Here is a 23,188-nt window from a genome sequence, read left to right as displayed (position 1 = left end):
CATAATGCAATATTTTCAAATAATGGATATTGTCTTTTATAACATTTTTTAAATTGTTACTTCGAATATGAAAGTCCAATAAAAATGCTATTGTAATGCCATTGGTAATGAACTGCTTGCTAACCTACTGTAAGAGTTAGAAATAATGTATGCTTTAACTCTATGTTGAAAAAAAGAGTCATGCACTGTTGTATGATTGACGTTTGCGTTTCGCGCAGGTTCTTCTTTTTCTTCAAATAAAATAGGATCTCTTTTTGGTAGGCGTGATAAGTTTATTGAAGTTAATGAGAAAAACAGAAGTTACAAATTCCACAACAAACAACTACAAAATCTCACTGACTGTTCTTTCAGTAAAATTATTAAAGTTCCACTTCAGATAGAAAACAAGACACCAGATACGATAAAATATAAGAATATACGATGTAAAAATGTCGTTAATAAGATAGACGAAAATACAAGATGTTATAAAACAAGTTACTGTGACGAATCAAGATACAGTAATTCTAGATACAGTAGTCTCAGATACAGTAACGCTAGATACAGAAGTCGCCGATACAGACCGCGAAGAATTTAGTAACAATATCGAAGTGCTTCCCCGGAATGTGCCAAACATTGTATAGTCACTAGTATATAAAACTATCGTAAGCACAAAGATCGAATCATCACATGAGTTTAGGTCGACACGTGGACGCACGTGGAGACCTATCATACAGACTTTGAAACTGGACTTAGTAATCCATGCTCTCACTGCGTGATGTACACGCGCGTACATTATCATACTTCCTTGAAAAAGAAACCATTACAAAAGAGAGTATTTTGAAAGTACATACACTATCATCACATATGTGTGACCCTTCAGTGACCCTACATCCTGTTCTTGGCTGGCACATTATCAATAGCTTAAAGAATAAAGATTCGTCTTTTATACAATATTAACATTGACTTCAAAAATAATATAACAACTATAAAATACACTAACTTATAATCGAACCCCGATCCTTTATATACACTATGTACAGTGACATTCCAGGTAAGTACTGCTAAGAGGGAAGGTGCATCGAAGGTGATAAACAAAATAAGAAAAAGAAAAAGAAAAAATAACAGTAAATATATGTTCATACAACACCTCCCTCCTTTTTTGAATTTTCATATCAAATTGCGAATTTGGTTGCGAATTTGGATACTGAAAATTCACAGTCTGATATGAAACATTAAAAAGATTTTTTTTTTTTTACCTTTCCTTACGTAGATTAGGACTTTTCTTAGATGAGACAGCTACCTGTAACTCATCTGTAATTTCAGTAACCTGCTCAGCAATTCTTGACATGACTACAGGCTCAGTGGTATCTTGTTTTTGATTTATTTTGGTAATAATAAAAGGTTTAATGCATATTTGTTTACAACAACTATCATCATCAAAATACCTTTTGAAAAAGCGAAAACATTTACATCGGTAACAACAACAAAATAGTAATATTAGAGCTATCAGAACTGTACCAAAATATGAAAACCAAGAGAGATGAGTTACCTTTTCAGAATGAAGTAGTTTCCATTGTTCATCATCTATTTTCTTTTCTACTTCCTGAATTTTATGGCTTGCTACCTTTAAGTCACTAACCGAATTAATTACATGCTGAATAGGTAGGTTAATTTGCATATCTTCTAGGTATATATGAGAATTTAATATTTCACAACAATTATCAGTAAGATTTAATTTCGGAGTAAAGTCTTTACCTGTAACATTGGTTTCATACCATGTTTGTGTTTGGAGGATCGCCTTCAAACCATAAGCTTTACAATTATTATCTAGATGAATAATACCTGAATTTGTTAAAATTAAATCATAAGGTTCAAATCCATTACATAATATTGTCATTTTCTCTTCCTGTGGAGCAGCAAAAATCCACTCATTGTTATTTAAGGTTACGAATATACAATGATCAATTTGTATCACATGTTTATTACAATCCATGGGAACATAATGAACATATTGTAATAATTTCATTTCACACTCTTGATTTATATGACTAGACAAGATAGGAAACGTTTGTTTACACAAAAACCAATCTTGTTTAAGAATTTTACATTTATTGAACTCAATTTCAGTCATTTTTGCGTAATATTGCTTAATTGAATCAACTAAAAGGTAAGGTTTTTCAGGTTGAATAAAAACAAACTTATTTGTTGTATTCTTTATTTTAGTGGGGAAGGGAGTTAACTTATATACTAGATAACGAATGGAATCTGTCAAAGGGAGACGAATTACATAGGCTAATATTCCATTATTGATAAACACATCTAAATTAATTATTTTCAATAACAAGTAACTATTCCTAGTACTTGTCCCAATTGGTAAAGATAACGCACTATGGAGGTCACTTTGACTAGCCTTCCAATGTTGGATTATTTGATAAGGAGTGATTATGTGAGGCTGTAATACACCTTTCTGTGCATTTAAAATTGCTTGCAAAACAATTTCATACTGATCCTTTAAATCTCTTAAATACCTTTCAACTTTTGCGATATGTTCATTTATTGTATACTTTAAATTTAAATCCAAAAATGCTTCATTTAAATGTCTCTCTCTTTTTGATATCTCTTTACTTATATGCTCTAAACCTTGACTCAAAATATTTTCGTTAGTCTCCACTGTGTGAAGAGTTTTATTAATACCTTGTAGGGTAGATTTAACAATAGTCATCTGCTCTTTACTCAATTTCAAGAAATCTAACTGTTCTTTTTCTAATTTATTGATTTTTTGAGTGTAATAATTGGCATCTTCATCGTCCAAGGTGCCAAATAGAAATTTAGCAAGGTGACCAATACCATCTATTAACCCTCGTTTTCTTCTACTTTCTTGCGAAGAAATTTTTGTTACTTCTTTTATTATTTCCTTAACCTCTTTGATATCAGATACCTTAGTCAAAACTTGATTTACGAACACTGTAGCACAACTTGTTTTATTTGATTTTACCACTGAGTGTCTACACAGGTTTTGTGTCCTATCTACGTAAGTTTCCAAATTACGAAAGCTTATATCTAGCTTAGTTAAGTTAACGTAAGAGACCAATTGCCAGTAAGTATTATATAACTGAACCTCTCCTAAAGAGTCATAATAAATACCTGCCGTATTTTCAAATTTCTTTATGCGTGCTCCAAGCTCTAGACTACTACATATAAGAGAAACCAGTAGGATAGCTTTAAGTCCTATCATTTTGAACAATCCTGTAAATATAGAAACGTTATTTTACTTTCCTTACTTTTTTTTTTTACAAGATAACATGAAGAATTTGAGTCACTTAATAATACATCTTTAATCTATTGGCATGCACAGTCATCTCTTGTTTGCCAACCTTTAAGGTACAGTTTACACCTTTTGTTCGAATTATATCGTACGGTCCGCGCCACAGACTGTCAAGTTTCTTTGATCTGCCGCGGCGGACTGACTCATCATATAATAACACTTTATCTCCTTTCTGAAAAATGCATTCGTTTTCGTTTCTGTCATAATATTCTTTACTTTTCTCCTTTTTGTCAATGAGGTTTGCTCTAGCTAATCCGTGCATCTCCTGCAATTTGTGTTTCAACTGTTTTACATAGTCATCGTAATTGTATACAACTTCAGAGGGTTTTCTTTGTAATACACCTGGTACATTTACAGGTTTCCCGAATAACAGTTCGAAGGGAGTGTATTGAGTGGAACTATGAGGAGTGGTATTATAACAGAAAGTAGCATATGATGCTAATTCGTCCCAATTATTCTGATTTTCTGCCACATAACATCGCAAGAAAAATTTTAAAGACTGATGGAATTTTTCTATACCACCATTCGATGCCGGATGGTATGGGGTAGTATGCAGTTTTTCTATTTGTAACAACTTACAAATACGCGTGAAGACATCGCTTAAGAAATTACTTCCGCAATCAGACAATATACTGTGTGGAATGCCAAATTTTAGCACTACATTCTCGACAAAGGCTTTGCTGATTGTATCAGCATCTTGAGAAGGGATGGGAATTGCAATAACAAATTTGGAAAGGTTATCTTGTACAGTCAATAAATATTTGTTTCTGTGTTCTAAAGTTTCTGGGAGAGGCCCGACTAAATCTAAAGAGACCTTTTCAAAAACTGTACTGGGAGTGTCAGTTATTACCATCTTCATTTTTACCTTTTGTTGTGTGTTCCTATTCTTTTGACATATTTCACACCCTTTTATGTAATCTTCAACATCTTCCTTCAGTTTTGGCCATTCTTTAATGTCAATATTATTTAAAGAAAGGTACTTTCTAATCTTTTCATAACACCTATTCATTCCTATATGTCCACCTAGAATTTGAGTATGAAACTCTTCTAAAATTTTGTTTTTCGTTTCTAAGTCTAAAGCTTCAGCCTTTTCTTTCTGTTGTGAATCACAATTTGATACCCTATCTTCTTCTTCAATAACATCTAAAGAATACATTCGTGACAAGGCGTCAGAATTTGTATTTAAGCTTCCTTTCTTATACACAATTTCGTATTGATATTCCTCTAAAAGTATTCTCCATTTCAAAAGTCTAGATGTCGGATTTTGTACTCTAAAAACCCACGTTAGTGGCTTGCAATCTGTGACAAAAGTTACTTTTGTTCCGTAAATGTATGGTCTAAAAACTTTGCTAGCCCACACTAGAGCCGCCAGTTCCCGTTCAGTCGCTGAGTACGATCTCTCTGCTTTATTGAAAACTCTACTAGCATACGCAATTGGAAGATCTTTGTTTATTTCACCCTGTGAGAGAATAGCTCCGCAGGCAAATGCCGAAGCATCCGATGTGATTATAAAAGGCTTTTTAAAATCAGGATACTGCAAAATTGGAGGAGTTGTCAATTTCTCTTTAAACGAATCAAATGCAACTTGTTGTTTGATTCCCCAAGAAAACTGGACGTCTTCTTTTAATAAGGACGTTAAGGGTAAAGCAATTTTACTGTAGTCTTTTAGAAATTTCCTATAATATCCAGTAAGTCCTAGAAATCCCTTAATTTGTTTCTTATTCTGAGGAACAGGAAAGTTCTGAACTTTCTCTACTAATCTTGGATCTGGTTTTACTCCGTTAGGTGTAATGACATGTCCTAAGTATGTTAATTCTGGCTTTAAAAATTCAGTCTTATCTACACTTAACTGCAGGTTGCTTTTGCGAAATCTTTGCAAAATCTCACGTAATCTACTATTATGCTCTTCTAAAGAACTAGAGAAGACCACTAAATCATCCAGGTAGATGAAACAACTCGTACCTGTCAGCCCTGCTAACACTGTATTCATCAATCTTTGAAAAGTGGCCGGTGCTGTCGCCAGACCGAAAGCAAGTCGCTTGAATTGATAATGATTTTCAGGTGTACTGAATGCAGTTATAGGTCTATCCTTTTCCCTAATATAGCATTGATGGTACCCACTATGGAGATCTAAACTGGAAAAGTAACGCGCATTGGCTAAATTACTCAAAATGTCGTCTATGTTAGGTAACGGAAAGGACGAATGGACACATAGATCATTGACAGATCGATAATCGACTATTAGTCTATATTTCTGTTTTCCTGATGCATCGAGTTTCTTTGGAATAAGGAAAATAGAACTGTTCCAAGGAGAAGTTGAAACTTCTATAATATCTTGTTTTAACAACTCTTCTATTTGTCTATTTAATTCTTCCTTATGACATTCTGGCACTCGGTAATTCTTTTTGTTAACAATTTTGCCTACATGTTTAGGATCAATAACAATTTCATGTTCAAGAACATTTGTAGCAGTTAGTTTGTCTCCTGGTAGAAAGAAAACATCATTGAATTCATCGCAAAGTTCAAGTATACTTTCTTTTTCTTTGGGTGGTAAATGACCTAGCCTTAAAAGCTTATGAAGTAATTTTAAACGTTCAGTTAAACTTTCTGAATTTGACTTTTGTGGGACCCTGTCTTTTTCACATTGAATATTTAAAACATGGTTTTCTTCTAATTTCTCTAAGTCTATCGGATCTAAAGTTATATTCTCTACTGAAGAATTCACATTTAACACACTAGCTATACATTTATTTTCTTTCGCTATTGTCAAACAAGAAGAAAGAAAAACACCCGGTTTAATCTCTCGTTTTTCTACAATTCCAATTCCTGTGCTGTTTGTGGGAACAAAAACTAACTTCTCGCATCGAGCTGGAATACTATATGTCAACGGTAGTATAAGCTTATCGCTGCCCTTGAGGTCAAGTTTCTGGCAAGCATGTGTTGACAAGGGAGGAGGAGGGGGAGGATGGAATTCTAACAAACAATTTTTTTGTTTCAAAAAATCACGACCAAGAATGTGTCTGTCTTCTGATAAGCATCCTTCAGAAATAACATGAAATTTATGTGAGAATTCTACTCCTTTTATCACTAACGTTAGATAAATAGTACCTAGTGACCTAGTTTTAACATTGTTTAATCCTTTCAATGTCACAGTTTGTGTTGTATCAATATTCTTTCTAAAACTGCATGGAAGTGCATGGATTTGCCAAAGACTTAAGTCACTGCCTGTATCTAAGAGAAAAGTTGCATCAACATGCAATTCTTTAATGAATGCCGTAATAGTACCTTCTTCTTGATTTGTTACTATGCAACCCTTCGTGTTATCTGAGATGCAAACAGGTTGCTCATTTACATCCATTTGCGGTTTCCCTGACCATTGCAACTTGAGCACATCTGACTACTGCAGGCTTTTACTTCATTAAAATGCAGAGAACTTTGTTCTTTATCACAAATTCTCTCATTTCCACTAGTATTTACCCTACTAGTATTTCCACTAGTATTTACCTTACTAGCAACATGCAAACAATTGCTATAACCTTCCGTGCCTCGCGCGGCGCTCTCGGAAAAATTACAATTAACCCCTCCTGTGCCTCTCGCGGCGATCTCAGGAGAATTACCATTAACACATCCTGTGCCTCTCGCGGCGATCTCAGGACAAATTTCACAAATATGTACCGTTTTCATAAACTGATTAGAAGAATTTCCTCTTTCCTTTCTTTTCTGTAATTTGCATTGAGCTTTGGTGTGACCAGGCTTATGGCATAGGTAACATACTAATTCTTTCTTTTGAGCTTTCTTACTATTTACATTTGGAAAGGGGAGAGAAGTGTGGGAAGTGATCTGAGTTTCTTCTTCTAGAGCGAGTTCGATAATATATCCTAAGGATGTATCATCATCGCTTTTGGATCTTACAATCATCTGAATTCTGTCATTTGTTAGCCCCTGAATAAAACTTGCTTTAGCTAAAATTTCAACAAGTGCTATAGCTCCTGGCAATTTAGATGCATCTATAACACGAGCAACGGCTTCGCGTAATTGACTTTGAAGAGTATCTACTTTACTTGCCCATGAAGCAATTGAATCAGTTTTGGTTTGTCTAGCACTAAAAAGCTGGCAAGCATAGAAATCAATAGTTCGTCTAATGGAATAATTTTCTATTAATATTTGTTTAACAGCTTCCCACGTAGTAGTGGTTTTTCTAACTAATAACTTAGATCTAGCATCCCCAGTTATTTTTGCTTTAACAAATTTCAAAAGTGTACTATGCTTAGCTGGGTCAACCAATTCAAAAGCAGCATCTACATTAGACAGAAATTCTTCTAATGCTTCTCTTTTTCCCGAAAATGGTACCGAAATTAACTTTAGTGCTTCTGACACACTACAATACTCTACTTCTGTATCAGAAGAATCAGCACTACCAGTGGTAGCCATTGGCAATTAGTACTTACGTTAAACTATACAATTTAAATTTACAAAAATTTTGTTAGCGACAATACCTTTCTTACACCTTCTGTTTTGCCAAGTATTCCCAAGATTAAACGAATGAAATATTTTAATCCTTCCCTAGAGGAACGGTGAATACTAAAGCCTTCTATCCTAGACTGTTCTTGTCTTGATTTCACGTTATTCACTTCACAAGTAAACAACAACCGCGGTGACCAAAGAACAAATCTTTTCTATCTCCAGGCGTAACACTTGAAAATTTGGAAGTTCAAACAAGCAATGAAAATTGTAACCAACCTTGAATTTCCTGTGATGGGGGGTGCTGCTGGCGTCGATCCTGGTACTTTCCTGATGTTGGTTTAAAGATGAGGCCTCTGGATTTCCACAAGATCTCGGCTTGGAATGTTGCTCAATTGGGACCAGCCACACTTGAGAATGGTACTGCTTACTGGATCTCTGGAACTGGATGCAATGAAACTGGAACACTGGAACGGTGTGTACGCCGAGGTATCCGCTACACCTTGTACAGGCAAGCTTCTTGCACTCACAGTAAAAAAGGTGTTGTCGACGAAGTGCGGTCTGTATCTGGACGTAACGATATTTTAAAACGTATCAGCTTCGTGTCGAAGAACGAACTCTGACTACAATGATGAATGTTCAACTTGGTAACTGTGGAACGTGCACTGGAATCGAACTTCGAGTACTTCGGTTGAGATCCCACCGCTGCCACCACTTTATTTTCCTGTTGTATGATTGACGTTTGCGTTTCGCGCAGGTTCTTCTTTTTCTTCAAATAAAATAGGATCTCTTTTTGGTAGGCGTGATAAGTTTATTGAAGTTAATGAGAAAAACAGAAGTTACAAATTCCACAACAAACAACTACAAAATCTCACTGACTGTTCTTTCAGTAAAATTATTAAAGTTCCACTTCAGATAGAAAACAAGACACCAGATACGATAAAATATAAGAATATACGATGTAAAAATGTCGTTAATAAGATAGACGAAAATACAAGATGTTATAAAACAAGTTACTGTGACGAATCAAGATACAGTAATTCTAGATACAGTAGTCTCAGATACAGTAACGCTAGATACAGAAGTCGCCGATACAGACCGCGAAGAATTTAGTAACAATATCGAAGTGCTTCCCCGGAATGTGCCAAACATTGTATAGTCACTAGTATATAAAACTATCGTAAGCACAAAGATCGAATCATCACATGAGTTTAGGTCGACACGTGGACGCACGTGGAGACCTATCATACAGACTTTGAAACTGGACTTAGTAATCCATGCTCTCACTGCGTGATGTACACGCGCGTACATTATCATACTTCCTTGAAAAAGAAACCATTACAAAAGAGAGTATTTTGAAAGTACATACACTATCATCACATATGTGTGACCCTTCAGTGACCCTACATCCTGTTCTTGGCTGGCACATTATCAATAGCTTAAAGAATAAAGATTCGTCTTTTATACAATATTAACATTGACTTCAAAAATAATATAACAACTATAAAATACACTAACTTATAATCGAACCCCGATCCTTTATATACACTATGTACAGTGACATTCCAGGTAAGTACTGCTAAGAGGGAAGGTGCATCGAAGGTGATAAACAAAATAAGAAAAAGAAAAAGAAAAAATAACAGTAAATATATGTTCATACAACAGCACTTACCTGTATTGATTTCGTTGAGGACGAATCATCCGAACCTAGTATGGGTTGTTCACTCTCTGGAGTTATCTGCTGAGACCCTCCGATGTTGAGGGCCTTGATGGACCCTTTGACGAAGTCGCGAGCCTTATCGAGTTCGCTTACTAAAGATAAATTGCTCAAATAAAAACTAGAGCTTTTATTTTTCATCATTTTGATGGAACTGGAAAACTAGAAAGAACCTTCCGTAACAAAAAATGTGAACTCAAGAGGGACCCTTTAGTCCCTTAAATTTTTCAGAATTTAACTTTAAAGATTTCGTGCCAACTCTTTTCTCCTGGATGTTCCTCTCTGTCCAACGTGAAACTTCTTGTAGCGCCGCCTGGCCTGGATCACCGACGCAGCCTCCCACAATTGACAAGAGAAGGAAGCACGTTATTGGTCGGTAGCAGCCACACCACGAAACCCTTGCGTCGGTCCACTTGCTCTTTTCCTTATATCCTTTGTTAAAGTGCGCGTCTGTGAAGTCTGCGCATGTGCCAAAGCCGCACCTGTCTTACTTTTTTCCCCCTCTTGCATAATTGTGGTGAGGTGACAGCTGATAGTAGTCAAGGGGAAAACGCTTCGATTTGTTTGCAGCTCTTCTCTACACAGCCAAACAACAGCGAAAGAGTGTTTATCCCAAGTTACTGTATTTCTTTATGTTGATTAAACGCAATATCACGTTATCAACAATAAATTATTCTAAAGAATGCAGTATACCTTTTAAAGTCTAGAACGATTCTTTCCGTAATCAAGTAAGTTTCGAGTCACAGTGTGAAAGTATGGTAAATTTCTTCACTATACGAATTCAATGTTGAAACTGGATGCAATGTATCTATTACCACTGTCAGTGACGTAGCTAAGGGGGAAAACGGGGCTTGTGCCTCGGGCGCCGAATTGGAGTGGCGAAAAATTGAGAAAATATTTATTTTTCACTGTAAGGCAAGGAAAGGAGTTTTAGCAATCATAAAAAAAAAAAAACCCTCAGAAACCTAACAGGACAACAATGACTCAGCGTTCACCTCCGGTGCTTGGGGTCCCTGGTTCGATCCCAGCTCGCGCCGTGTGGACTTTGTGGTGGACAAACACAGTGCTCGTGGGTTTTCTCGGGGTTCTCCCGTTTCCTCCCACTTTCTTCATTCCACCATTTAGCTCATTTCTCATTATCACCGTCTCCTTTAGCCTAACCGGCATAACCGTGGGACGTGATTTCATTTCATTTTCATTTCAACAATGACTCACTAACCTTCATTAGGATCATTATCCATAGAGAGTTAGCTTTGAGAAAATTGTAAAAACCTTTGCAGCCAAAGGAGCCCGCACATTTAAATTTTACTACCAGCTTTTTGTGTTTCCATTTAACTTATATCGATTTAAGAGATATACATGTTCAAATGCCGAGAGAACAGCTTGACTGTTTGTCATGATTAAATATTCTATTCTAAACCAACAGACTGTTGTTGATTTATTCTTCACATATGCATATCCCAATATAATTCGAAAAGCATTATGATTTGCAGTTATTATGATAAGACTATAAGAATATGTCAAGCATGCTACTCTCAGACTATTTAGCAATCAAATACTAATTAGTTTACTGTTTGATCTAGTACTAAAAAAAAAAAAAAATATGTACTGCAATTTTGAAATCAAGCTTTACTTCTTGAAGAAAAATTAGGAATAGAATTATTGTGTGATGCCAATATCAGGTGTAGTTGGGAGCGTTTTGGTTTGGTTGCTCTTGAGGAGAGAGAGGGGTCGCAAAGGTGAGTTCTTACCCCGGGCGACAACTATCCTACTTGCGTCGCTGGCCACTGTTTGCAGTTGAGGGCTAAAATCAAGATAGATTTTAAAGGCTGAATCCAAAAAGCCATTATTCGCTGTCCCTTACTGATTTTGATCTATGAGATTAACATTAAAAATCAGAAGTGGTGTCGCTATCTATTACAGTTTTCTTTCTATGACGATTAACGTTAAAATCGGAAACAGTCAGGGCCGGATTAAAGGGGGGCTATAGACCGGAGCCTCCACTCCGATCAAAATCTGAATTGGTTATCTAAAAAGAATTATGAGAATACAATCAACATCATAAAATAAAATATGACAAAAAATATGAAACATATTCCCTTAACTTTCCTATTGTACTTTCACAGAAATGTGTTAGATGAAATCAGCAGGGGCCATAAATTTTTTTCTAGATCCGGGCCCCCAGATGGGTTAAACCAGCGTGGAAATAGTTGATCTCTACCACTTCCGAATTAAATAAAGGGCAAACGGAAGAGATTGAACTTATTGTTGACATGCTGAATCGAATGCAAGGAATCGCTTTTTGATATCCCTTATCGTTTTACTATACCGAAACCAATATAGAACCGGAAGTGCTAGTAAATGTTAACCAGTTCCAGTTTCTGTAAAGTGTTATACGAGAAATGGTGGTATATTCTCTTAGGACGCTGAACCGACCACAAGAAAATGCTTGTCGCTATCTTCATCGCTATATTTCTGTTCCATAGCGATGATCGTTGAAACCGGAAGTGGTTAATTTCTACTATTTCCGGTTTGAATAAAGGCTTAACGGAGGAGATTGAACCTATTTTTGGAACACTGATTCGATTGTAAGAAACCGCTTTTCAATATCATTTACCGTTTTTCCTGTATAGAAATCAGTATTAAAATCGGAAGTACCAATAAATTTAAACCATTTCCAGTTTTGGTAAAATGTTGTAGGTAGTGACGGTAAGTTCTCTTGAAACGTTAAACCTATTACAACAAAAGGCTAGTTGCTATCCGTTACCGTTTCCATTTTATAGCAATGAACATTCAAACTGGAAATGGTTGATTTCTACCATTTCCGATACGATTGGAAGGTCAACATAGGAAATGGAACGTATTCTTGACATGCTGAATCGATTGCAAATAACAGCTTGTCGATATGTATAATTTTTATTTTGTCTATGGTGATAAACATTGAAACTGGAAATGACTAATTTCTACTACGTCCGGTTTGAATAGAGAGAATAAATGAGGTGGAATCTACTTTTGGGACGCTGAATTGATTTTTTTTAAAAACGTTTATTCGTATCTCTTACTGTTTTTGCTGTAATAACTGTCAACATGGACGGATGGACGAAGGGACAGCCATTCTATACGATTACCGACATTTATGCATAGCAGTTTTGGTGTCATACAATATTACTTTTTTTTTTTTTTCAATATATTGCATATTATTCTTTGTTCTATGGTTGCCAAATATCCTATGCATTGTCCTACGGAGAATTTCATCAAGGGGGGGGGGGTTGAAATTCCCAATTTCACGTCATTTCAAGTGTTTCCATATACACCGTGTCCCGAAATTCCGGTAACATTTTTCTTAAATTATCGCACAAAAACTACAAGTGCTATAGCTGTCATGTATATGTCATATGAAAGAATATCTCAAATATTTTTTTTAACGTATGAGTTCACAATGCCTCGATATAAGAACCATGTGTAACACGACATATGTCCAGACGGTAATCAAATTCTTGCCATACTCGTTGTAGCATATCCTGAGAGACAGTGGTAGCAAATTATTCAATCTCACTTTTGAGTTCTTGTATATTTTCTGGTAATGGTGGCACATACACACTATCTTTTATGTATCCTCATAAGAAGAAGTCAACAGGGAGTTAGATCTGGGGACCTTGGAGATCACGTGTCGAAACACAGAAAGCACGCTCTGCACCAGAAGTCGCCATATTTACAACACGCCGACACCAACGCCAACTGCGGTAAATATAGGAACTACGAGCATTGCCTGAAAAAACATTTGAGATACTCTTTTATATGACATATACACGACAGCTATATCACTTGTAGTTGTAACATTGTACTTTGGTCCTAGTTCGGTTGCGCCATTTCTTGTAACACTGGGGTTCCTGTATTGGAAGCCAAGTTTTGTAGTGATAATGTTATTGTCTCGGGCGTTAAGTTTTGCAACGATTGAAAATAACTAATAATTAAAGGAAAATTTCTGCTCGGGCTGCCAAATAGAATTACTGCGTGATATTACGAATAAGCAGATCTTACGTATTCGGGCGACGAGGAATATGAAACGTATTGTTTTCGGAATTCGATTCCTTATCTCTAATTTGCATATTTAATCTGCACTAGAATGAATAATTAAGGCACTCACGGATGAGCCTAATATGCATCAGAAAAATGAATACCTGACCTTGTACTTGAAAAGTGAATGGTATTGATGAGTGGCAACTCATCTGCCTATTACACAAATAACATTTAAAAAAAATGAATGAGAGTTTGGAGAATTGAAGTTGACTCCACGGGGCTCGAACTTCAGTTCTCCAAGGTAAAAATACAGTTTTGCTAAGATGGTTTGGAATTAAAAAAAAATGATATATATACAACGAAAGATGACCTAATGTCTAATCGATCCTGTTTTCCCCATAACGGTGTCTCCAAGGCGCTAGGAAAACAGGTGCGTAGTTAATAGTTAAGTGATTTAAACATGCGGAGCAAAAATCTCACAAGCTGCAAAGCTGAAAGAAAGATTTTTCGCTAATGGCTTGTTCAGTTGGCTACACTGACTATCACTCTGTCACCGAAGTGTGTGGAGATAGCAAAAATAGTTAAAAAGCAACAAACAAGGAAAGTTTAATTTAAAGTTTTTTTTTTTTTTTTTTTTAAATGAGTTAATTTAGATAAAAATTTCTGATGGTCAATGTAACCGTGCTTCAACTTTTTCTGTTCTTCTAGGTATGCTAATAACGGTTAAAGAAATAGGCATATCTTTGAAATGATAACCACATAACTGCTTTGGTTCTAACGTCAAATAGACTTTTAATAAATTTAACGAGAAATAAGGTGATATCTACAAAAATCAACAAGAAAGTTAATTTGGATTTACAAAAAAAATGAATTAATTGACTTTACGGAAAATGAATCAGACTTTTGACTGTTTTGACCAAATAATATGATTTCTCTTAACACATTCTTCACTGTACAACGTAATATTCAAATTATTCAATCTTGACTGTAAAATTTAGCAACAATCTATTTCTACTCAACTAAACTGACAATATTCGATTCTTTATAATTACCATGACGTAGTTATACAAACAAAAATTTCTATTAAACTGAATATTAATTAGCAAAATGATTTATTGTTTTCCTCCCAGACATAACCGACTATTAAGTAATTCGCCCACAGTTACTACCTCTTTTTATTAATAAAAGAAATGGAAATAAGTTTAAGAATCGGATTGCGGAATGAAAGAATTAATGGTTTAGGTTGCTTGCAAGACTTACTGGAGAAATAGTTTAGAAGCGATAGTATGCTTTTGAGAAAATTTAGTGCACTGTTTCTAATGAACTCTAATGAATTTTCAATATTAAAAGATTTGCATAAACAAAACATAGCTTTGTACACATACTATATCAGTTGGTAAATAATACAATTCACAATAAAAATCGTTACACAACACTAACTACACAAATATTTCATATTCAAGTACACTACACAGAAATATATATATATATAGTACTACCATTATTATAGTTTGGCCAATTGATCAAAATAATTATATTGTCGACACTCTCTGATTTTCTCACTGATTCCTTATTTTGCGAATACACGTTTCTCCATAGCTATGGACCCTATCTGCGTTCGTTGCTCAGATAGGTACCTCCGAAGGGATTTACTCGAGTATCTTAAGTTGTTTTCCTTATTTATGAGACTCTAACGATATTACGAGATAAGAGTATTTACACTTATTTGTCTGAAACTTACTCAACATAGCACGTCTTTGGAAGCTTTATATTGATTGTTTCTTTTAAGAATGAGTATAATAAAAATTGACAAGTTACAATAAAATCATATTAAGCCTGTTTACCGCTCTGACACATATTTCCCTAACACAACCTATACAAATGTTAAAATTTGAAAAACTAGACTTTGACGCTAAATCATAGTTTACTCAAAACAGAAATTACATTACATTCACACATCTTAAACGCGATTTATGTTTAAAAGAGAAATAATTCATACTTGATATAAATAAATACTGGATTGCATATAAATGATTATAATGACGGCTTCAAGGATCTAAATATTGACACATTACGATTACAAATAAATGCATGATTGAAGATCAAATCAATGTATACAAATTTCACTAGTAAAATAATCAAAAATTTTATGGTACTTATTCAAGAATGAAATTAACAGTTCCTATATCAGTGAATTAATTTTGGAAATGCAACCAAGGCATTAGGCTATTTGTTTACTTCTTTTAAAAAGAAAGAAAAAAAATGCTCTAAATGTTTACGGACAGTTCCGTATGAATAAACAATGTCCCGAAGTTTCTAGGAAAAGGTGAGTATGGAGATCACGAATCACGGAAATATTGGCCATAGTCCTTCTTCAATAAAGAAAATAACAGAATACTTTGTCCTACCTTAATAAGTCTTTCCGCTTATATTTCCACACTTCAGAAGAAAACTGCACTGTACTTAACTGACCGTCACAATGCTTCCTAATGTCCCTTCTCAGACCCCGCTGTCCTCTGGATTCAACTCCCGGAGAAGAGGTCCTCGTTTGTCTGAAGCGTCTGGGTCTTCCTGTGGCAAGGCATCTGTCTCGAGTATCGGGGATCGAACCCGTGTCTCCGTCCTTCATCTCCATGTTGTTGAAATGCAACGATGCGTCACTTATCAAATCCATCTGCACTTAAATTTCACTCGCACAGTTTATATATATATCCGCCATACATCGCACTACTTTTCCTGTCTTTGCACTTTATGCGGGAAATCAACGTATATAGAATCACAGACTCACTTCAACATCACCATTTATGTAGCGTTACCGTAAGATGATAAGAATTATGTCTATCTGTCGATGTTTTAAATATTTGTATAAATAATCTTGTAACGACGAAGTTGCTGTGGATAACGCGTGGTTTAAGTAACTGGCTGCTAACGGGTGTCTAGCTAGCCATTTTTCTGAAATTTAAACACTTAAATATATATATATATATGTACATATGAGTTGACGTACGCTTATGAATCGCGTGTTGGTGATGTTTTCACGATGAAGTGTCGACTTAGAGTAACCTCTCTTCCGTGTGGGCGTTCTCCCAGCTTTCTTTATTTTTTTTAAAAAAATAGACGCTTCATTCTTCTCTTTGTGAATTTTGAATTTCGGATTCTGATTCGCCGCTTTAAGTTCGTGACACCATTTCCCAAAAATCGGTTGATAATTTGGCTTGGGTCTCTAGCGTCTCTTCTGGGCTAGTACGTGATGTTAAAGAGTTTCAGAAGCACTTGCGAAGATTGTAGATAAAAAATTTTGGTTCCTGTGTGTCTGTGACGTGATATTTGCGATATGGAGGTACTTTGGTAGTGCGACAGTATGGCTGGAGTAACAATAGCAAATTCCATTACCGTTTACTGGCGAGGTAGAAAAATGGGTGGTCTATTAGTGCGGTTACCGTCTTATGTTTTTTTTCTGAAAAGCAGAGAAACTTCTTTACCTGGGACAAATGAAAGAGGTTCGCTTGGCTGCTAAATGAAACAAAATAAAATTTTCCTTGACTTTTTTAAAATAAATTGAATTTACATATAAAGATGTTTTAATTTGAATATATGAACAATTAATTAAGTGTGTGAGCGTAATTGTCACAATACCCCCCTCCCAAGATGTAGCAAGTGCTGCAACAGAGTGAAGCACGGCTGCATCTAAGGAGAAGTAACATTTGATAAATATAAAAGTTCAAATTCTGACAGAAAGTACAAATACATGAAAGTCCTAACCCTAATCTATGTTGAAGAAGAAAATTTAAATATTCACAAAAAATCCGAACCCTAATGTTAAAATTTCGTGCACGCTGAGAGAGATAATCTCAATGTCATGTTTGAAGATTACTTCTGGCTACTGGATGCTCCGGGTGAGAGTCTCTCATTCATGCGTTGGATCCATTCTTCCTTTCTCTCTTCTGAGCATTTCCACGTCTTGAGATTCTCCAAATGTTGTGGGACCAATTCTTTTCCTGTACTACAGTCAATAATGGCGAAGGTATTAGCTCCAACCTTCTTCTTCACATAATACGGACCCTGGTAAAGATCGAAAAACTTCCGCACGGTCTGGTCTGCAGCAGCACTTAACCTGTGCGCTTTCAGGAACACTAAGTCCCCAGGTGTTACCACCGGACCTTTAGTGGTGAGTTTTTCATTTCTTCGCCTTTTCAAGGTGATGTTCCTACGGGATGCATAGAACAGCTTGTCCTCCCAGGTCTCTCGTTCTTCCCTCGGAATACCAAAATGCTCCAAGATGGGATTTCTTCGCACTGCTCCTAGAAATAATTCCGCTGGAGTATAAGAGAGGGATTCTGTCACCGCATGATTTACGAGGATGACAATGCTTGGTAGATGTTCTGCCCAAGAAGTGTGATTTTTGGCACAGAATACTCTGAATAGTCGGTGAAGTTCAGCGTGTGTTCTCTCCACCAGGTTCGACTTCGGATGGTATGGAGGTGCGTACAAAACCTTGATGTTGTGTCTCTCCATTTCTTCCTTCCATCTTGAGCAGGTAAATTGTGGTCCTTGGTCACTCAATATGGCATTTGGTACCCCAATGATGGGTAGAACGTAACGGCTGAGATACTTGAGGACTAGGTTAGCCGAACTGTTCCTCAAGGGAATGGCTACGAGATACCTCGTGCATCCATCCATCACGGTGAGGATATACTTTTCTCCCGTGGGTGTTCGTGTCATTGGTCCTACAAGATCGACATAGTAGATATCTCTGGGTCGCTCTGCGTGGTAAGAGGTTACTGTTCGCTGAGGGGGATGTCTGTCCACTTTGGATCGAGCACACACTTCACAATCGGCTATCCATTTCTTCAAGTCTCGCCTCATTCCTTTCCAGAAGTAAGATTGGCTCAGGGCCTTCCACGACTTGTAAAAGCCAAAGTGTCCGCCGTTGTCATGGATGTCTTGGAGTGCCTTGTCTTGAAGTGTCTTCGGAAGACAGATTGTCAGCATCTCTGGAGCATGAAAGTTCTTGAGGCATAGAACTTGGTCAGCTAAGCAATAGCTTTGACTCCAATTCCGATTCCTGGTGCTCCCATCCGTAGTATCGCCTTTTATTAGGAAGTCAATTATATCCTGCCACTGAGGATCCTCTCTCTGCTGTCTCGCAAGCTCTTCTTTGGTGACTGCAAGTACCAAGGTCTGCTGCTTCACAGTATTCACGCTGAAAGTGTTTGCAGGGCCTTCCTCGTAATAGCGTGACAAGGAGTCTGCAACTGTGTTATCCTTGCCTTTGCAGTACTCTACATCAAAAGCGTAATCCTGCAGCTGTACACTCCAGCGGGTCAACCTACTGTTCCAGTTCTTGCTGCGGTGCAGCCATTGCAGGTTTTTGTGATCAGTGATCACAGTGAAGCGCCGACCAAGGAGGTAGATGCGAAATTTCTGTATGCACCAAAGAATGGCAAGACATTCCAGCTCATTGATGGCGTAATTCTTCTCTGCTCCTCTTAAACTTCGGCTGGCGTATTGGATCACTCGCCTTTCATCCCCTTGTTTCTGGTACAAACAGCCTCCCAGGCCTGACAAACATGCATCACACTGCACGTAAAAGGGTTCCTGGAAGTTGGGATGGTACAGCATCACATCCTCCGCGATAGCCCTCTTTAAGTCTTCGAAACTTTTCTGGTGTGCTTGAGTCCACTTCCATCTTCGACTCTTTTGCAGCAACTCAAAGAGAGGTTGCGCCACTTGCGAGAAGTTTGGTATGTATGAGCGGTGATATCCTAAGATGCCAAGAAATCTTCTCACTTGTTTTATTGTGCGAGGCGGCTCCAGGTTCAATATGACTTCTACTTTCGATTTATCTTTTACAATACCGGTTGGTGAAATCACGTGTCCCAAAAATTTAACTTCTTTTAATCCGAACTCCGACTTTTTCAATTTCACCGTCATTCCTGCTTTGCTGATAAGTGCCAAAACGGTGTCGATGTGCTGCAGGTGTTCCTCCATCGATCTAGAAAAGATTAGGAGGTCGTCCACATAACAAATGGTGAAGTCCTGAACCTCATCCCCTAATACCAAGTTCATCGCATTCGTAAAGGATTGAGTCCCATTGCAAAGTCCAAATGGCATGACTTGAAATTCATACAATTTGTTTTCAAATGGGAAGGCGGTATAGGGTTTCGAGCGTTCAGTCAGTTCTAGCTGCCAGAAAGAACAGTTCATATCTATTCTTGCAAAATGCTTCACACCGTGGAATCTCTGCAGTATCTCCTGAATTTCCAGAGGTCGTGTCTGTAACACCTTGGTATGCCTATTTAGGGATCTAAAGTCAACACATAGACGTAGAGTTTTATCACTTTTAGGTACAACCAGCAGTGGATTCAAATGACAGGATTTTGAAGGCCTAATAATGTCCCATTCAAGCATTTGCTTAAGTTGCGTACGCACTTCATCTCTGTGTGCTAATGCAACCGGATATATCTTGGAAACTATGGCCTCCTCTGTTTCAACAACAATATCATGTTGATACACCCTACAGCGTCCTGGACGATCAGAAAATACTGAGCAGTGATTACGAAGGATATCTTGAAGTTGTTGTGCCTCAATGTGCGAGGGTAAGTTGGCTGCACGCACTTTTTCTTCAATCTCTTGCATTAATTCGTCTTTGGTTACATTTGAAATTTGAAGATCTTTCTCTACGCAAAGTTCCTCTTCCATTCTTGACATAGGTAGGAATTTGCGGATTATGTTGGCGGGTTCTGCATCCGCTCGCAGCTCACAGCGATTGAAATCTAGCTCGGCGCGTACACGGTACAGAAAGTCCACGCCCAGGAGAATGGGTGCGTTGAGTCGTTTAACTACCAATACTTCCAACGCAATCTCCATCTCCGAGAGCTCAATCGGTATTACTGCACGACCGATTGCTCTGGATTGACACCTCCCCGTGAAATCCACTAATCTGATCTCCTGTGCTTGTCGCAATGTCGGGTTGCGAACATCTGCCGATATCTTTTTCCAAGTAGACTCCGTAATCAACGTAGCTTCACTGCCCGTATCCAGAATTGCCTCGAAGGTATGTTGGTTTATAACGACTTCTATCCTGGGTGTTTGATATCGTTGTGTTTCATCTTCCTCTTGTTCATTCTCATTATCATCAGAGGTAAGCCAAGTGGCAGAGACATGCACATTCATCTTCTGAGGCTCAGTATTCTTTTGTGTTTGCTCTACAACGTTTCTTTGATTAGTCTCTGTGCAACATCTGCCTTCTGCATTAATTCTTATCTTCACTGCTGTTTCATTTCCTTCCACATCGGTGTCAACTACTTTATTGGGTTCCTTTCTAGCAGACTGAGACTGACCGTCAACCCGAACCCTGGACCGTTGGCGGTCAAGTTCTAGTTTTCCTGCTGCTGCTCTGCCTGCAGGACCAGTGGGTTGGTAGCATTGATGCTGTCTGGTGTACTGCTACCTCTCCCTCGTGACCCACGATTGTTTCCTCTCGTGTGACCTCTTCGCTCCGAGCTGTTCCCTCGATGCGTGGTCACTTGTCGGACTTGTCTCTCTTCAGTTCTTGGCCTGTCTCCTCTGTTTCTTTGATTGCGGCGGAAACGGCGCTGCGCGTGACCTCTTGTCGGTGCTCCTGTACTTCTCTCGCTGCCGGAACTGTCTTCATCTGTCCGCTGTGATGGCTGGTGAGTGTTGCGCAATCGATTGTCCTCTCTTCGATAAGGATGGTTCCGTTGTCTTCTATTTCCGGAGTCCCTATATACGGTTTCCTCCGTTGACTGCCTACGCACATGCTGTACTCTCCGTTGGCCTGTCGTACCCCTGTTATTCCTTTGGGCATTTCGGTCTCTCTGGAAACTCTCTATCCTGTCCAGCTCTTCGCTGTCCCAGAGGATCATTGACAGTTGCTCCGTGTCCTCCAGCTGAACTCCGATGAGCTGCCTTTGGATACGTAACGGTAACATGTTCTTCACGTTTGAGAGAACTTCCGCTTCTGACATAGAAGGACTTAGTTCCCGGAACGCCTTGACTTGCTCCCAAAAGAATTCACGCAGGGACTTACGTGAATCAGCCCTATAGCGTGTGTTTCTGAGGCGAGTGAGCTTTCGCTGAATAATGGCTTCGCTTTGGAAATTCCTCAGAAAGGCACGACGGAAGTCTTCAAAAGTTCTGAACTGTTGGATGTGATTGTCTATCCACATCTTTGCTGCTCCACGTAGGATACGTGGAATTATGTGGAGAAGTTCTTCCTGCGCTATTCCGTATAGCCTGCAGTCATCCAACAACCGCTCAAGGAAGGTTGATGGCAGTCCCACATCCGTATCCGGGTCAAACGATGGCAATTCATCTATTTTAGGAGCTCGAAGAAAACTTCTGCAGCTAACGTGAGAGTCCACAGATCTTCCACTCTCCTGATTCCCTTGACTGAGGTCTTCTAAAATTGGATTTGAAACCGGAGGCGTTGGAGTCCTTCGAGGGGGTTCTGAGAAGGCGGGTTGAGGTATGTTTCTTACTGCTTCCCCAACTCTCCTTTCTACCAACTCGGATATCTTCTCCGTTAGGGATGCTGTCAGTTGGTCCACCGTCTGCTGAATAGCTCCTGCTTTCTCCCGTTCGACCTCTTGGATTTGCCGGAGTTCCTCAATCCTGGTGCTCTGATTAGTGAGGCTCTCTATTAGCTCCTCTTGTCGTACAGTCATGGAATGTTCAATATTCTCCATCCTTGTCTGCAGCTCTATCCTTTGTGCTTGGGTCTGCGTCTCCAAGTCCATCCGCATGCGCTGCATATCTTCTAGGACCTGTTCCTGCCTTTCCTCCATTTGCCTGACCATCCTCTCTTCCATTTGGCCAGCTTGTGCCGTGAGACGTTCTTCTGTCTCCTGCAACTGCCTGTGCTGCCGCTCTCTCTGTTCCTCCAGACTTTGGGAGATGGTGCGCTTGAAGTCCTCCAGCGCTTCCTTGTTCGACTTCTCGTGTTCGTCCAGCCTCCTGGCTTGCTCCTGTAGTTTCCTCGAGAGGTCTTCTGCCAAATGGTCTTGTTTTTCCATGAGCTTGTCAAGTTTTTTATCTTGTTCTTCTCTGAATTCTTCGTTTTTCTTGTTCTGTTCTTCTATATTCTTCCTCTGTTCTTCTATATTCTTCCTCTGTTCTTCTCTAAATTCTTCGTTTTTCTTCCTCTGTTCTTCTATATTCTTCCTCTGTTCTTCTCTAAATTCTTCGTTTTTCTTCCTCTGTTCTTCTCTAAATTCTTCGTTTTTCTTGTTTTCTTCTTTTTGTTGTCTCATGAACTCATGTAACGCTGATAGAAGAGATTCCTGAAAATCGCCATTAGTGCTGTTCGGCCTGTGATGCTGTTGAATGTTGTCTCTACTTCCTTGAGTGACATCATTTTCCATAACTGGACTTGTATTCCTCTGGTCACCACATTCAGGACAATTTCGAGCCTCATCCGTGGGATCCAAATCCTGTTCCCATAGGTCACGTCCACACGTGCGACAACGTTGTGCTTCTTCCATGGCAGACATTCTGTTTCTTGGTCGTTGCCTCAAGGTAGATGGCCTCAACTGTGGCATCTGCAAGTAGACTTAAATAACTGGATTGTCAGAATGATTCTTATTAAAATTTGTCTAAAATTAATTCTAATTATCTGACCTATGCTGTCAATCACTCTAAATTTCGTACTCTAAGTTCACCTT

General features: G+C 38.1%; 2 protein-coding genes across 2 annotated transcripts in view; both read right to left on the bottom strand.

The window, feature by feature from the left end:
* Positions 1 to 9,866, bottom strand: part of LOC145672073 (solute carrier family 2, facilitated glucose transporter member 1-like) — a 131,389-nt gene extending 121,523 nt beyond the window's left edge. The window contains exon 1 of the mRNA XM_081741315.1: positions 9,438 to 9,866. Coding sequence (XP_081597441.1) covers positions 9,438 to 9,626 — 189 coding nt within the window. The 5' untranslated portion in view covers positions 9,627 to 9,866. The remainder of the gene's footprint in view (positions 1 to 9,437) is intronic.
* On the bottom strand, positions 252 to 9,422 carry LOC145672074 (uncharacterized). The gene is made up of 2 exons (XM_081741317.1): positions 8,045 to 9,422; positions 252 to 3,225 (listed from the first exon to the last, which is right to left on the bottom strand). The coding sequence occupies exon 2, from the start codon at positions 3,212 to 3,214 to the stop codon at positions 1,232 to 1,234; it is 1,983 nt and encodes a 660-aa protein (XP_081597443.1). The 5' UTR covers positions 3,215 to 3,225; positions 8,045 to 9,422; the 3' UTR covers positions 252 to 1,231.
* Positions 9,867 to 23,188: the final 13,322 nt, after the last annotated feature.

The sequence above is a fragment of the Thermobia domestica genome, chromosome 15, assembly GCF_964235325.1.
Source record: "Thermobia domestica chromosome 15, izTheDome1.hap1.1, whole genome shotgun sequence".
Classification (NCBI taxonomy): Eukaryota; Metazoa; Arthropoda; class Insecta; order Zygentoma; family Lepismatidae; genus Thermobia; species Thermobia domestica.
This window is presented reverse-complemented; position numbering and strand designations above follow the sequence as displayed.